General features: G+C 40.8%; 1 protein-coding gene and 1 long non-coding RNA gene across 4 annotated transcripts; one reads left to right on the forward strand and one right to left on the reverse strand.

Moving 5' to 3' along the window:
* Positions 1 to 759: 759 nt before the first annotated feature.
* On the forward strand, positions 760 to 5,602 carry LOC123147358 (extra-large guanine nucleotide-binding protein 3; the record flags this gene model as incomplete). Its single annotated transcript, XM_044566588.1, is given in 9 exon segments — positions 760 to 2,109; positions 2,192 to 2,329; positions 2,441 to 2,545; positions 2,663 to 2,845; positions 3,309 to 3,486; positions 3,567 to 3,811; positions 4,075 to 4,247; positions 4,545 to 4,742; positions 4,928 to 5,602. Coding segments are annotated over 9 exon segments (2,727 nt in total). The 3' UTR covers positions 5,361 to 5,602.
* A 5,197-nt stretch (positions 5,603 to 10,799) lies between these two features.
* Positions 10,800 to 14,143, reverse strand: LOC123154292 (uncharacterized). 3 transcript variants are annotated; one of them, XR_006476762.1, is made up of 5 exons: positions 13,833 to 14,142; positions 12,399 to 12,989; positions 12,192 to 12,257; positions 11,919 to 12,055; positions 10,800 to 11,021 (listed from the first exon to the last, which is right to left on the reverse strand). It is a non-coding gene; the product is annotated as an uncharacterized lncRNA (long non-coding RNA). The 3 variants fall into 3 exon arrangements; XR_006476761.1 differs by having other exon boundaries at positions 12,483 to 12,989; positions 13,833 to 14,140; XR_006476760.1 differs by having other exon boundaries at positions 12,192 to 12,989; positions 13,833 to 14,143.
* Between the last annotated feature and the right edge of the window lie 32 nt (positions 14,144 to 14,175).

Below are 14,175 nucleotides of genomic sequence, written 5' to 3' on the forward strand. Positions count from 1 at the left end.
GTCTTGAGGCTAAAAAATTTTAGTCATAGGAAACCTACTAAAATATGTATTAGCCCTCTCTCTCCTCATTTAATTCCTCTCCTTGAACACATGCGGGTTTTAGATTGGAGGGTTTGGAGGATAATAAATGCTCAATAACTTGATTTTAGTCTCTTTAGTATTTGGATCCAAGCATGGGTGAGGCTAGCAAGTTTTAGTCCCACTACTTTTAGTCATGGGATTAAAACGTATCCAAGCACCCTCCAAACACATTCATCCGAACGAGCTCGCAGTAGGAGGAAGCACTCACTTTTCCCGGGTTTATATAAAGACTATGGATTTTGTCTTTTGAGGAAAATCTGTATTTTTTGTCTAACTTTACATGGAAAAACACTAACTTACACTATAACCCAATAAAACCTTGTAGGTACAACAAAGTTCATCGAGAGAAAAAGGATGACTTAAACTTTGTACCAAATATTTTTTGTTGCTGAAACATAAAAGGTTTGATTTGAAACAAAATCCATGGCCTTGTAAAACCGGGGAGCAGGGAGCACTACCTCTGAAGAAATTTCTTTTACCACTCTACTAGTCCAGGCACGGTGAAAAATCCACTCTCACTATCACACCACACCACACCACACCACACCAGCGGCGAAATATCCCCAACGGCCGTCGTCTCCTCAGGTCTGAACCCGCTCCCCCTCGCCCACCATTTCCACTCCGGAGTCCGGCGGTAAATCTCGATTCCGCGGTTGGTGGCGCGCGGCCGGTCCGCCCGTCCCTTTCCCCGCCCGGCGGCTTGACCCGTTCCACAAAGATTTGGATTTTCCTCTTTCCTCCGGTTGACCGGCCTTGCCGATGTGCGGTGGTGGTTGGCGGGGTGGGGAGCGCAGGGCCTTGACCGTCGCCCAGGCAAGCCAGGCTGGATAGGCGGCGGCGGCGACGAAGCCGAGCCGAGAAATTCCCCACCAAAGGTTAGAGCTTTTCGAGTTTTGGTTTGCGCCCTTGCGCGGCGGGTGTTCGGCGGATTGCGCCGGAGGAGGGGAGGGGGAGATGGCGGGGGCGACGGAGACGGCGACCTGGGAGGAGATGCTGCGGCGGATGCTGCCGCCAGGGACCGCCATCCCGGAGGGCGCGGCGGGGAACCTCGACTACTCCATCGCGCTCGAGTACGACGGCCCGCCCGTCGCCTACGAGGTCCCCAGGATCGCCCCCGTCGACATGGCGGACGTGCCCACGGCCGAGCCCGTCTCCGCGTCCTACGGGCTCCTCGGGAACGGCGGCGCCGCCGTGCCCGTCGCGCCCGTCTTCAGGCCGCCGGCGAGCCGGGCGCGCGCCGAGCCGCCGCGAGCCAGGAGAGGCGCGGGGCCGGCCGATTCGGCGCCGCGTGACGAGGCCTCCAGGCCGGCAACCCGGGCGCGCCAGGAGCCGCCATCGCCCGTGCAGGTTAGGAGGAGCTCAGAGTTTGCCCATTCAGGCCCCCAGAATGAGGGGTACTCCGACTCTGACGACGACTCCCGGCGCTCCGTGTCGCGCGAGTCTGCGCCGAGTTACCAGGGCCAGAGCGACGGTGGCAGGCATGCCATGGCTGCGCCGGAGGGGAGGAGGTCTCATGTGGTGACCTTCGGGCTGGCAGATGATAGCAAGTATGACCAGAGCAGCGAGCTCGACGACACCAGGTCGGAGCAGTTCGTGGCCGTGACCAGGACGGAGAAGAGGGGGAAGACCTGCGACCGGTGCGGCAAGAGGAAGTGGGAGAGCAAGGAGTCGTGCATCGTCTGCGACAAGAGGTACTGCGGCTACTGCCTGCTCAGGGCCATGGGATCGATGCCGGAAGGCCGCAAGTGTATCACTTGCATTGGCCGGCCGATCTATGAGGGAAAGCGGTCGAAGCTAGGGAAGAGTTCCAGGATACTATCACGGTTGCTCAGCTCGCTGGAGGTAAGGCAAATCTTGAAGGCCGAGAAGGAGTGCCAGGCAAACCAGCTCCGGCCCGAGCAGCTCATCGTCAATGGCTTCCCTCTTTGTCAAGAAGAGATGTCAGACTTGCTTAGCTGCCCACGGCCTCCTCAAAATCTGAAGCCTGGAAGATATTGGTACGACAAGGAGTCGGGCCTATGGGGAAAGGTAAAGCTTATTGGTAGTAGAGGAACATAGCTTTCTTTAAAGCCTGTATTCGTTGCTAATAACCCGCCATTTACACTTTTAGGAAGGGGAAAAGCCAAACCGGGTTGTCAGCACCAACCTGAACTTCAATGGAAAGATTCAGCCCAATGCTAGTAATGGCAACACTCAGGTTTATATGAATGGAAGGGAAATTACCAGCATCGAACGGAAAATTCTGAGGGTATTGATGCGCACTCTAAGCTACACAAAATTGAGAATCCTGTGTACATTATAATTATGCTGTGTCTGTATTTTTATTGGGCTTTTCACAATATCTGCTTTATTCTTACAGTTTGCACAAGTTCAATGTCCCCGCGATACTCACTTTTGGGTCTATCATGATGGTGGATATGAGGAAGAAGGCCAAAATAACATCAAAGGGAAGATATGGGAGTCAGTATGTATCTTGTTCAATGCAGTTTCAATTCTTTCTTCTTCCTTTCTTAAATTAATGCATCCCTTCCTTCTTATATTGCTTGTTTTAACTTGATTGTCTGTATCCCCTGTTATGCAGCCTTTGACACGTTTTGTGTGCACCTTGGTTTCACTACCGGTGCCTCCTGCAAACTCTGTTGAGCCCAGAGATGATGCTCCTTATTCAGCAAGAACAGTGCCCGAATACTTAGACCAGAAAAGGATACAAAAACTTCTTATTCTTGGATCACCTGGAGCTGGAACAAGCACCATATTTAAGCAGGTCAGACCATGTTCTTTTAGAAAAATTTAATGCATTAAGTTCTGTTAGATGTTTATTTGGTTTGGACTTTAACTTACCTATATGCTTCCAGCAAACTATTGATGGAAGTTGATTGCTAGTGTTTTTCTCTACATGTAGTACGGCGGTTTGATGTATAAACTTTTTTTTTACTGTTCTGGAGTTTGGCTAGTTTTTTACATTTGTAAATGTTTCAGATGACACTTGTATGCGTGCCATGGTACATTCTTCTGCAAGCTAGGGGGTATTTATACATTAGTCTAGTCACCGTAGCCTCATAGGTATCTTTGCTTCAAACAAATATCTCAAAGTCTTTAGGGAATATCATACAAGTTGTTCATCATATCATGCAATCTCGAACTGAATCCTGACAGTTCAATTCGTTTACTTTTGACTTTTTCTTTATCTTGTATGTATTTTCATGGTGTTCGGTTTTACAACACAGGCTAAGTTACTATATGGAAGTAGATTTACCCCAGAAGAACTTGACAATATCAAACTAATGATCCAAAGCAACATGTTCAAGTACCTTGGGACTCTGCTAGAGGGCCGTGAGCGCTTCGAGGAAGAGGCTTTAGCTATACCAAATAACCCAAACTCAGAGGATGGGGATACCCAACAAGGTAACAAGGAAACTAATATTTCTTCCACCAATGTTTTTGAAGATCATATGCAGTATGCTGAGGTTTATTTTTTTATGCAGATGGAAACGAATCAAGTGGTTTAAATTCCTGCATATACTCAATAAATGCAAAGCTGAAGAAGTTCTCAGATTGGCTTTTGGACATCATAGCAATGGGAGACCTAGATGCATTCTTCCCTGCAGCTACACGTGAATATGCTCCAGTTGTTGATGAGTTGTGGAAGCATCCTGCCATACAAGCAACATATAAAAGAAAGGACGAACTGTATTTTCTCCCTGATGTTGCTGAATACTTCTTGAGCAGGGTATACATCAAACCATTTATATGTGATTTCAGTGCGGAATGGTCCCTTACTTTAACCTGTTCACAGCCTGTATTACAAAGATCATGCTACACCAGCACTTCATATTATGACAACTAAGTGTTTCTGGACTTCACCCATTGTCCTTCCTTTGTCTAGAATGGTCCAGCATTAGCACAGTGCATGCCCCTCGCTTTTGTGTGTGTACACAGTAATTGTTATTTGAGTACCTAAATTGATTTTTCTCTTTTATGCCATCCTTGCAGGCTATTGAAGTATCAAGCAATGAGTATGAACCTTCAGAGAAAGATGTCTTGTATGCTGAAGGAGTATCACAAGGAAATGGATTGGCCTTTATTGACTTCACTCTGGACGAACGGAACCCTATGTCAGAACTCTATGGTGACAGTCATGACCCAAGCTCTCAGGCACAAAACAAGTAAGCTCTCTTCCTTGCTCATGTATAAACTGCATCTAAATCCTTCTATTTGCTGTCTACAGTTTACCTGAAAGTCTTGCAATCTTTTTAAAGATATTAACATTGATGTCGGTATTGTGGAACGTATCTGTTGATCGTGGTGAAAAGGCATAGCCACTGTAATTTTTCCCTACTTCATAAGTAGTGCAGTATGTAGGTTGCCTGCTTCTTGCATTTGCATGGGTTGATGACTCTTTCCTCGTGAGAAACAAGTTGCAAAAAAACTTAATTTTCTCATCTACTTTTATCCCTTATCAGATATCAGCTGATTAGGGTCAACGCCAAGGGCTTGAATGAGGGCTGCAAATGGGTTGAAATGTTTGAGGATGTCCGCGCGGTTATATTCTCTGTAGCACTCAGTGACTATGACCAGCTGGGAGCCCCTGCCAGTGGCAACAGTCGGCGCCTCGAGAATAAGATGATTCAGAGCAGGGACTTGTTTGAGGCCACAATCAGGTAAAGTAACCTTGTCAGTTGTATTTGCTAAATGGTCCTGTAGGGGCTAATAATCTGGTAAACTGCACATTGCCGATTCTGCCTTGCCTAATATAGAGAATGAGAACATTTTTACAGCTTGCCTACGGTTAGCTAAGCTCAATTCCTAGATGAAAACTTACTCAATCTTTACGTACTTTGCCCAGGCACCCGTCTTTCCGCGACACACCATTCGTCCTGGTGCTCAACAAGTTCGACATCTTCGAGGAGAAGATCGGGCGGTCCCCACTCACCGCCTGCGAGTGGTTCAGCGACTTCGACCCGCTCCGCACCCACAACAACCAGTCGATGGCGCAGCAGGCGTTCTTCTATGTGGCGATGAAGTTCAAGAACCTGTACGCGGCGCACACGGGCGACCGGAAGCTCTTCGTGTGGCAGGCGCGTGCCCGCGACGGCCCCACCGTCGACGAGGCCTTCCGATACATCAGGGAGGTGCTCCGGTGGGAGGACGAGAAGGAGTACGGGGGCTTCTGCCCGGACGAGTCCTTCTACAGCACCACCGAGCTCAGCTCCTCCCGCCTCGTCGAACAAGACTGGCAGCAACATCCTGCCGCCGACCAGAGACAAGGGAGCACATAGGCTGTTGTTGCTAATTGTACAGTGCTGCTGCCGTTGTTGTGTTAGCTAAGCCAACGTTTATACATACAGCTTGTTTCAGAGTGGACCATTGTTGTGTAGTGGTAAATTTGCTGATAGATATAGCTAAAGGGAAAACACATGGCTGCTTTGTGATACCATTTGGTTCTGAACTGATGGTGATGGATCTGTTTGGGGTTCATGCAGCTGGAGAAATCAAAATGCTCTGGACCAGCTTAGATTGATGTCAATTGTTCTCCAAATTGTGGCAAAATTTTCTACTTTCTCTTTGGCCAACAGTAAAAGGTTTTTAAGCGCGCTTAACCCCTTTCCGTTAAATGAATTGCGGAAATACAGCGCCGATCCGACAGATGTTCAGAGGACGGGAAGGTGAAGGTTCCTAGCGAAATCTATATGTATCTTTATTATAGTAGTACAACTAGCAGTATAAATAAACCGTAGACCATCTAGCGACGACTACAAGCACCGAAGCGAGCCGGAGGCGTGCCGCTGTCATCGCCCCTCCCTCGCCGGAGCCGGACAAACCTTGTTGTAGTAGACAGTCGGGAAGTCGTCATGCTAAGGCCCCGTAGAACCAACGCACCAGAACAACAACCGCCGCGGATAAAGAGTGTAGATCAAAATGATCCAACCTGAAAACACACGGACGAAGACGAACGATGAACAGATCTGAGCAAATCCACCAAAGACAGATCCACCAGAGACACGACTCCACATGCCCACCCAAGATGCAAGAGCATCACCGGAACGGGGGCTAGGCAGGGTGACCTTTATTCCATCTTCAGGGAGCCGCCACCGTCTCGCCTTCCTGAGCAGGACACAAACCCTAACAAAGCTCGTAAAAAGATCTAAAAACGGAGCCTCCCACCGGCAAGGGCCGAGATCCACTCCGCCATCATGGCCATAGGGCCGCCGGAGACGGAATGGACCGGCGCCGGCGCCTGTGCGAGGCAGAAAGCTAGGGTTCTTGAGAGGCAGAAATCTATATGTATCTATATCTATACCTATACCTATTACCTATATTATATTATATTATTATTGTTATTATACTAATACTAATCTATATCTATACCTTTATACCTCTATACCCCTACTTAATTTTCATTTTAATTTTCTATACCTACTAATAAAAGAAATAGGTATTCTTAGTCCGTTTTGCTATTTTATAGAAACTCCCTAATGTTTTTGATATTAAACCCGCAGTACATATCAAATGCTTTTTTAAATACTCATATCTTCTAAGCCGTAACTCCAAATTTAACATATTATATATGAAAATTGATTAAAAAAATATGTAGAATCTGAATATGATATTATTTTACCTGTTAACAATTTAAAAAATCCTATCTACACTACAATTAATCAACAATGCATTATCCGTCTTTTTTTCATACCAGTACTGATTCAGATTGGGGATGAACACCTCAGCAAAATCAGGATTGGACATGAAATTGAAGATAAATTTTCTAGAGATACCCAATAAATAAGGACATGCATGACAAGAAATAAAAGAAGGACCCAATAAAGATGTGATGTCCGCTATAAAAGAAATAAAAGATAAAATGCAAAGGAGATCCCATAAAGATGATATGTTGTGCTATTCTCCTATATATAAGAAGGAAAAAGAGAGGACATGCATGAAAAAAGATAAAAAGGAGGCATGCATGACAAAAAAAAGACAAGTTTGATAAGATATAAATAGTGATGAAACAGAGACCAATACTTATGACATATATGGCAAGAAATAGTGATGAAATAGGGGCTTGCGTCCACAGGAAACCATACAAAAATGTTCTTTTCCAGACAAAAAAAATATCTTTTTATAATTAAAAAATCATGTATCTTTTTAACAATTCTTCATGTATTTAAGAAATATGCATGTGAAAGGAAGTGTTCAAGACTTACCCTAAGTTGGTGATTCTTAAACTGAAAACTGTCATTGATGCCCACATGTATCCATAGTGTGCTAATGTGCCATCGTTTGTTTTTGTCGCTTTTCTTTACTCGCCCAAAACAACACCCCATTCCGAACATGATATGAATAAATGCATAATCACTTGCCCGTTTATTTGTACAAATTAAATCTACATGCAAGCCATGTTGAAATAGAACACCTGTAGAATCTTAAACTGCATTTTTATAGGTTAAGACCATCTCTGTTTGGGCCGTACCTACAAATTCTCATATTATAGACAACTTTTTGTAAATTAAGAGCGTGTGGTATTTTTTTCTCTCGTTGCAACGCACGGGCCCTTTTGCTAGTAATAATAACAATATCATAATAATAATCAATTTAATTTTTATTTAATCTATATCTATACCTACTAATAAAGCAAGGTGCGTTTCTCCAAATTTTTCATCCATTCACCAGCGAATAGATTTTTTTACTATCCGAGGTGGTACTAATTTTTTGTGCATCCATGTGCTAGAAAAAGAAATATGGTTTATCCAGAATTTCGTACATGGGCCACGCGCTAAAGCCCAGTAAAGCCAGCCCACTTATTTCCCTGCCCACGCAGCTTGGTAACTCCTATTTGCCGGTCCTGGCGACAGATAGTGGGAGCTTGGCATATAGACTGGGCCGGCCCGTTTACATTTTTTGTTTTCATTTTCTATTTAACATTTTAGGTTCCTTTCTCTTTTTCTTTCCTCTTTCTTTTTCCCTTTTTCATTTCTAATCTTATTTTTGTTTATTTTTACGTTTGTTATCAATTAATTTATTTATGAAATGTTTAGAATTTCAATTTCGTTCAAAATTTTGAAGAATGTTCAGAATTCCAAAATTTCATTCCCATTTAAAAAATGTTCAGATATTAAAACAATTGTCGTTCTGAAATTTATTGTAAACGGAAAAAATGTTTCTGTTTTACAAAATTGTTTCAGATTTTCAAAAAAACATTGTATTTTAAAAAATGTTCCCAATTCGAAAAAAAATCTTATTGTAGTGAAATGTTCACGAATTCAACATAAAAATATTTTAAATAGCCCCGTATTGCTCTTTACATACGGTCGTATCAATTTATAAACGTGTGTGAAATTTCATGTAGTAATAAGATGTATGAAGTATGGATCTATTATTCCGGACAAAGGATGGATGTATTGGCATGTGAGCTAGCTGGAAAAGGACACTGGAATTTTTAAATGAAAAGTAATGTTCCAATTTTTTCAAAAGAAATTGCATTTTCCAAAATTGTTCAAGATTCTTAAAAAAATTACATTTTAAAAAATGCTCCAAATTTGAAAAATATTCTTGCTTTAGAGGAATGCTCACAAATTCAAATAATATTCATGTGAAAAATTACACATTTTCTAAAATTGTTCTGAAAGGTAAACATGTTCCCATTTGTTAAAATTGTTCAAAAATTCAAAAAATGCTTGTGTTCTTATAAAAGTTTCGTGTTTTTGAAAAAATGTTTGTGACTTTAGAAAATGTTCCCATTTTAAATTTTGTTTATGCATTTCTGAAAATGTATGAAACTTCCAAAAAACAAATTGAAGTTTTGAAAATTGTTTGGGATTTCAAAATTTGTTCATGTTTCCAAGAATATTCGGCAATTCATAATAATAATAATTATTTTTTAAGAAGTAAAAAGAGTAATCATAGAATCTTTCAAATCTGACATTGCGGTATGTTCTTGAATATTTACGTTGTCCATTGGTTAGCAGGTGCTGCCATTGACTCGAAAAGAGAAGAGCCGCCTCATTTCCATATTATTGAACTTCATGCCTTAAAATCCCCTCAAATAAATGGAAAAATAGATTGAATAATTCACGGACCTTCTCTGGCGTGCGATGACCTAATAAAACTCTTAAATCCACTCGACCAATGAATGAAAAAATAGCGGATTGATTACTTCACACGAGGCGAAACCCAGAACCAAAATATTCCTTCTTGACATGCACACAGGGTTTTTCTTGCACATATAATTCTCAATACATTAAGTGCACACTATTTTTCCTCCCGTTGCAATGCATGGGCATATGTGCCAGTAATAATAATAATAATAAGTAAGGTGTGTTTCGCCAAGTTTTTCATCCGTTCACCGCCGATTCTCTTTCCTATCCGAGGTGGTATTAAATTCTTATCCGAGGTGGTTCGCACAATGTGGCCCAGCGAAGCCAACCCACTTGATTTTCTGCCCACGTAGATGTAACAATTCTATTTTCCACACAGAGCAACAAATAGTCAGAATTTCGCTCTGGACAACTAATAATGGGCTGACCCATTTTCTCTGTTTCTCTGATTTGCTTCTTTTTTTATTCTCCTTTTCCTACCTCCTTTTCCCTTCTAAGTTTCTTTTCCTTATAGAATTTATTTCATAAATATAAAATATTCAGAAATATTTTTTTAGAAAATGTTCAGAATTGCAAAATTTTGATGCTATTTAAAAAAATATTGGAACTTGCAAAAAGTTTCCAACTTGTTCAAAAAAAATTGTTCGTGTATAAAAGATACACATTTTCTAAAAATCTTATGATTTTCAACACATGTTCCTGTTTTGAAAAAATATTCATAAATTCAAATAATGTTCATCTTTTTATAAAAAAATTGGTGTTTTCCAGAAAATGTTTGTGAATTTTAAAAGATGTTCCCTTTCATATTTTGTTCGTTTTTCCCACAAGTGTACATTATTTTCCAAAAACTGTTCCGGATTTAAAATATTGTTCATGTTTGCTACAATATTCAGAAATTTCATATCTTAAAATCTCTCTTTTGAAAGGATTTAGACTGAATAACTCATGGGCCTTCTCTGGCATACGATGATGTAATAAAACTCTTAAATATCCTCGATCATTGAATGGAAAATAGCGGATTGATTTCTTCACAGGAGGCGAAACCGAGAAGTTAATGTTCCTTTTTCGTGTGCACATAGGGTTTTACTTGTACATTTAATTATCAATGACTTCAAATGCATACTATTTTATCTTCCGTTGCAACGCACGGGCATATGTGCTAGTACTAATAAAGCAACATGCATTTCGCCAATTTTTTCATCCGTTCATCGTCAAAAAGAAAATTATTTCTATCCGAGGTGATACTAAATTTTTATTCGTTCGTCTCCTAGAAAAAAGACTTTTCCAGAATTTCGTACATGGGCCGCGTGCTGTGGCACACTGAAGCCATCCCAATTATTCTTCTCCCACGCAGCTGGGGAAACGCTATTTTCTGCACAGAGCGAATAATAGTCGGAGCTTTGCACATGACAACCAATAATGGGTTGGTGCATTTTTCTTTGTTTCTGTGTTTTAATTCTATTTTTATTTTCATTCCCCTATCTCTTTTTTCCCTTCCAAATTTATTTTTCATACAGAATTTATTTGATAAATTCATAATTCTCAAAAAATATTCAGAAAAAAATAAAAATTTGGAAAATGTTTAGAATTATAAATTTTTGTTGCTACCTTCACAAACATTTGCACATCAAAATATAAAAATATATCAAAACTTCAGGCAAAATTATCTTGAACAACTATCCAACTGCACCACTCTGCACATCAGAAAAAAAACACCACATACTCACTGCATTCCTAAATGTAGAGTAGTATTAAGGAGTAAGCTTATCCGGACAGCAAGTAGTTGTGCCCACTGTATAAGGATAATCATAATGCACACACCACAACAGGGATTTTTTTCTTTGACATCTGCATACAAAGTTACGGAACAAGCTCTTGAATGGTTGTGACTAAATTTCTCAAAAGATGTCAACAAAAGTAAGATAATATATATTACAGTATAAGGCTATTATACATGCTAACTATGCACTGTTGTTAAATAAACGGTATACTTGTGACTATTCTATATCATCAACATGCTTCTACCCGACTCTCCATTAATCGCCTAGCTACATGGATGCATTCACAAAGATATAAGCCCTCTCCTTAGCTTTTAGCATACCTCTATTCACAAAGATTGTGTGCTATATATAAGTATTGTGACGCTAATGGTCGAACATGCAAATTAAACTTACACGTGAAAAATATGCAACCCACAATTGCGATATCTTAACATATCACATTACAAACATATAAACAACGGTCTAAGAAATACGTGTAACTACACTAACATTTGGGATATTTGAGATACTTGTCATGAATAGTTTCTCCCATCAACATATCATTGCAACTTAGGGCAATTCATTTTCTTTTCTCCGGAAAAAGGTCAATCTTATTTCTTCTGGCCTGTCTGCTCTATGGATCTTGGTGTTGTAGGCAGATGGACACATCTCAGTTCAGAGCATGTTTGTAAGCAAAAAATTATACCTAATGATATAATTTACATAAACCTAATGCCCAGGCATATTATCAATTGATGGCGAATGTGCATTACAAGTTGAAGTTTCTTGTTCCAACGGATCCCAGTTATTGGTTTTTGTCATCCAACAGTTTAATGTCATATCAACCAAGGTTTGTGCTCTACTTATGGAGGTAGCCAGTAGAAACTATTTGTGCATACAAGTGTTTTCCAAACTATAACATTTTAATTTATGTTCCATTTTCATCCATCTACACATTTTAATTTCCGTGTGCAGAAAGAAATACCTTGATCACAATGCTTGGCGTAGAAAAAGTCATCATCATGTAGGTTGACATTGACATACTGTTCATCCAAATACTTCAGGCGCTGGACAAGCATATTGAACCAAGATCTTCACTTGATACCGGAGCAGCAAGCATATCTAAGAGAACAACACAGCATAATATAAATCATTAAAATATGGCCAAAAGGTAACTCATGTGAGTCTAACCTCTTTAGCTAACAAAAGCTATTGTTCTACAGGGAAGAAAATAAGTCTACATATATGCGAGTCTCACCTCTTTACCTAAGATTTCATTGTTTTTTATCATGTTATGCCATATATCTTACAACCCCTTTGTTCTCTGCAATAAAGTATCATAAACATTGTTATAACAAAAAGGATGATGTATTCCTTCTTTACTAACTGATTTTTTTCCAACGGAGATTTACACTAAAATAATTGTACATCGTAAGACTTTCTTCACCACTGAATTTTACTTAACTCGACATATCTGAAATTTAAACGGAAAAATTTCAAAAGCAGGGATCTCTGCCAATGGGGACACGCATACTCCCCTGCACCTTACATGACATATTCCATGGCTGAAAATATTTGCAAGCACCGTCAGCACAGGGATTTCCATGCCTGAAGAAGCAATCATTAGTCAATAGGCGTGGGATTGAAAGCATGGCCTGAGTAAATGGTAGTCTTGTTTGACTACTATTTGTGAAGCACAATTTCAAAGGAAAAGGATAGGAAGATTAAGCAATCATTATTCAATGGGCATCTAACTGAAAGTACAGTTTGAGGGCACTAAAGCAGAACCAGATCATGCAGTCATTAATTGGCTATTAGAGATTGGGAATGAACTTGCAAAAGAAAGCATACAGGTGAATAAGAAATTGTCAAAAAGCAAACACTACACTGCATACATGATTTAAACCAAGGAAAACAAAGTAAAATCATGTAGCTATCAGTTCGTTTTTAAAGATTGGTGCGTCGGCAAGAAGCGATGTTGGTAAGAAGGTTTCTGTAAGCTGAAAAGAATTCCACCCCTTGGTCACAAAAGCATGTCTTTATCTCCATCTTTAACCTGTGTGCAAATGAGTGATGAGTTTCATGTGAGCAGCGCTACACACAGTAGAATGAAAATGGGCAGATCCTAAAATGGAAGGAGCATAAGGCTTAAAAATCGATATCTAAATCTATAAAATGACTAAATGAACATCATTCAAGGAATCACAACGACGGAGTATATGCGCCACTAACTGATGCCCCCGAGTCGTGATTTGAACATATGGAGGCCATGAATCATGACATATAGCAAGCAAGAGGAAATAAGCATCCGGTCATCCACCAGTTAATCTTGCTATGCTAACCTCAAGAACAGATAGTAGCTCCTTTTAAGTTATTACTACACTGTAGCAAATTTGGAGGAGGTAGTAAAAATGCATGAATTCTAAAGGCCATTCGGCTGTGAAATATTCAGAACTGGTCAGACAACGAACTTCTCCCTTTAACCCCACTTCAATTATTCCAGGGGTTCCTCAAACCAATGCTAATTTTTAAAATCACAATATAATCAAAGAAGGAGAAGGTTGCTGTTTTGCATGACATGAGAGCAGATGTATCACCGAACCTACAAAATTAGATCTGTATGGTCTGCTGGCACAGATAAAATTCAAAGGCATCCTATGGGTATGTTGACATGACTGGATCTGCAAAGATTGATGTCCCATAGTTCTTGCTCGGACACAATATTCAGACAAAAATTTTGATAACATTCCATTGTAGATCAGAAGGTATATTTTCAAAGTAATTTTCATGCCAATAAAACAAACAGAACATGGAGTTATCAGAGGCACAGAAAATAAATTCTAGCAAGTAGGAGATGATCTATAACCCAGAGATATATAAATCAAAAGGAAAAGCTCACCAACAGCTTGTGTGATCTATAATCTGGCCACTGATTCCAGTCAAGGAGAGTAATGCTCCCAGTTTCCATTGAGTGCAACAAATCTATAACCCAGAGATAACGGGGAAGCTTGTGAATTGTGCTTAAGGACACCATGACAATTGATCGGCCCTGTATGAAGAAAAATAAGAGAGCAAGATGCCTGGCCGAAGGATTCAGTTAGCAACATCTGGACCGCATGAATCGTCGTCAGAGTGGGCAGTCGGGGGCGTGCTGCTGTTGTCGTTCGGCCGTCGGGGGCGTGCTGCTGCGGCGGTCGGGGCCGTGGCCCGTCGGCGTGAAGGGGGGGCGGCGAGGCGTGAAG

This window comes from Triticum aestivum, chromosome 7A, assembly GCF_018294505.1.
Source record: "Triticum aestivum cultivar Chinese Spring chromosome 7A, IWGSC CS RefSeq v2.1, whole genome shotgun sequence".
Taxonomy (NCBI): Eukaryota; Viridiplantae; Streptophyta; class Magnoliopsida; order Poales; family Poaceae; genus Triticum; species Triticum aestivum.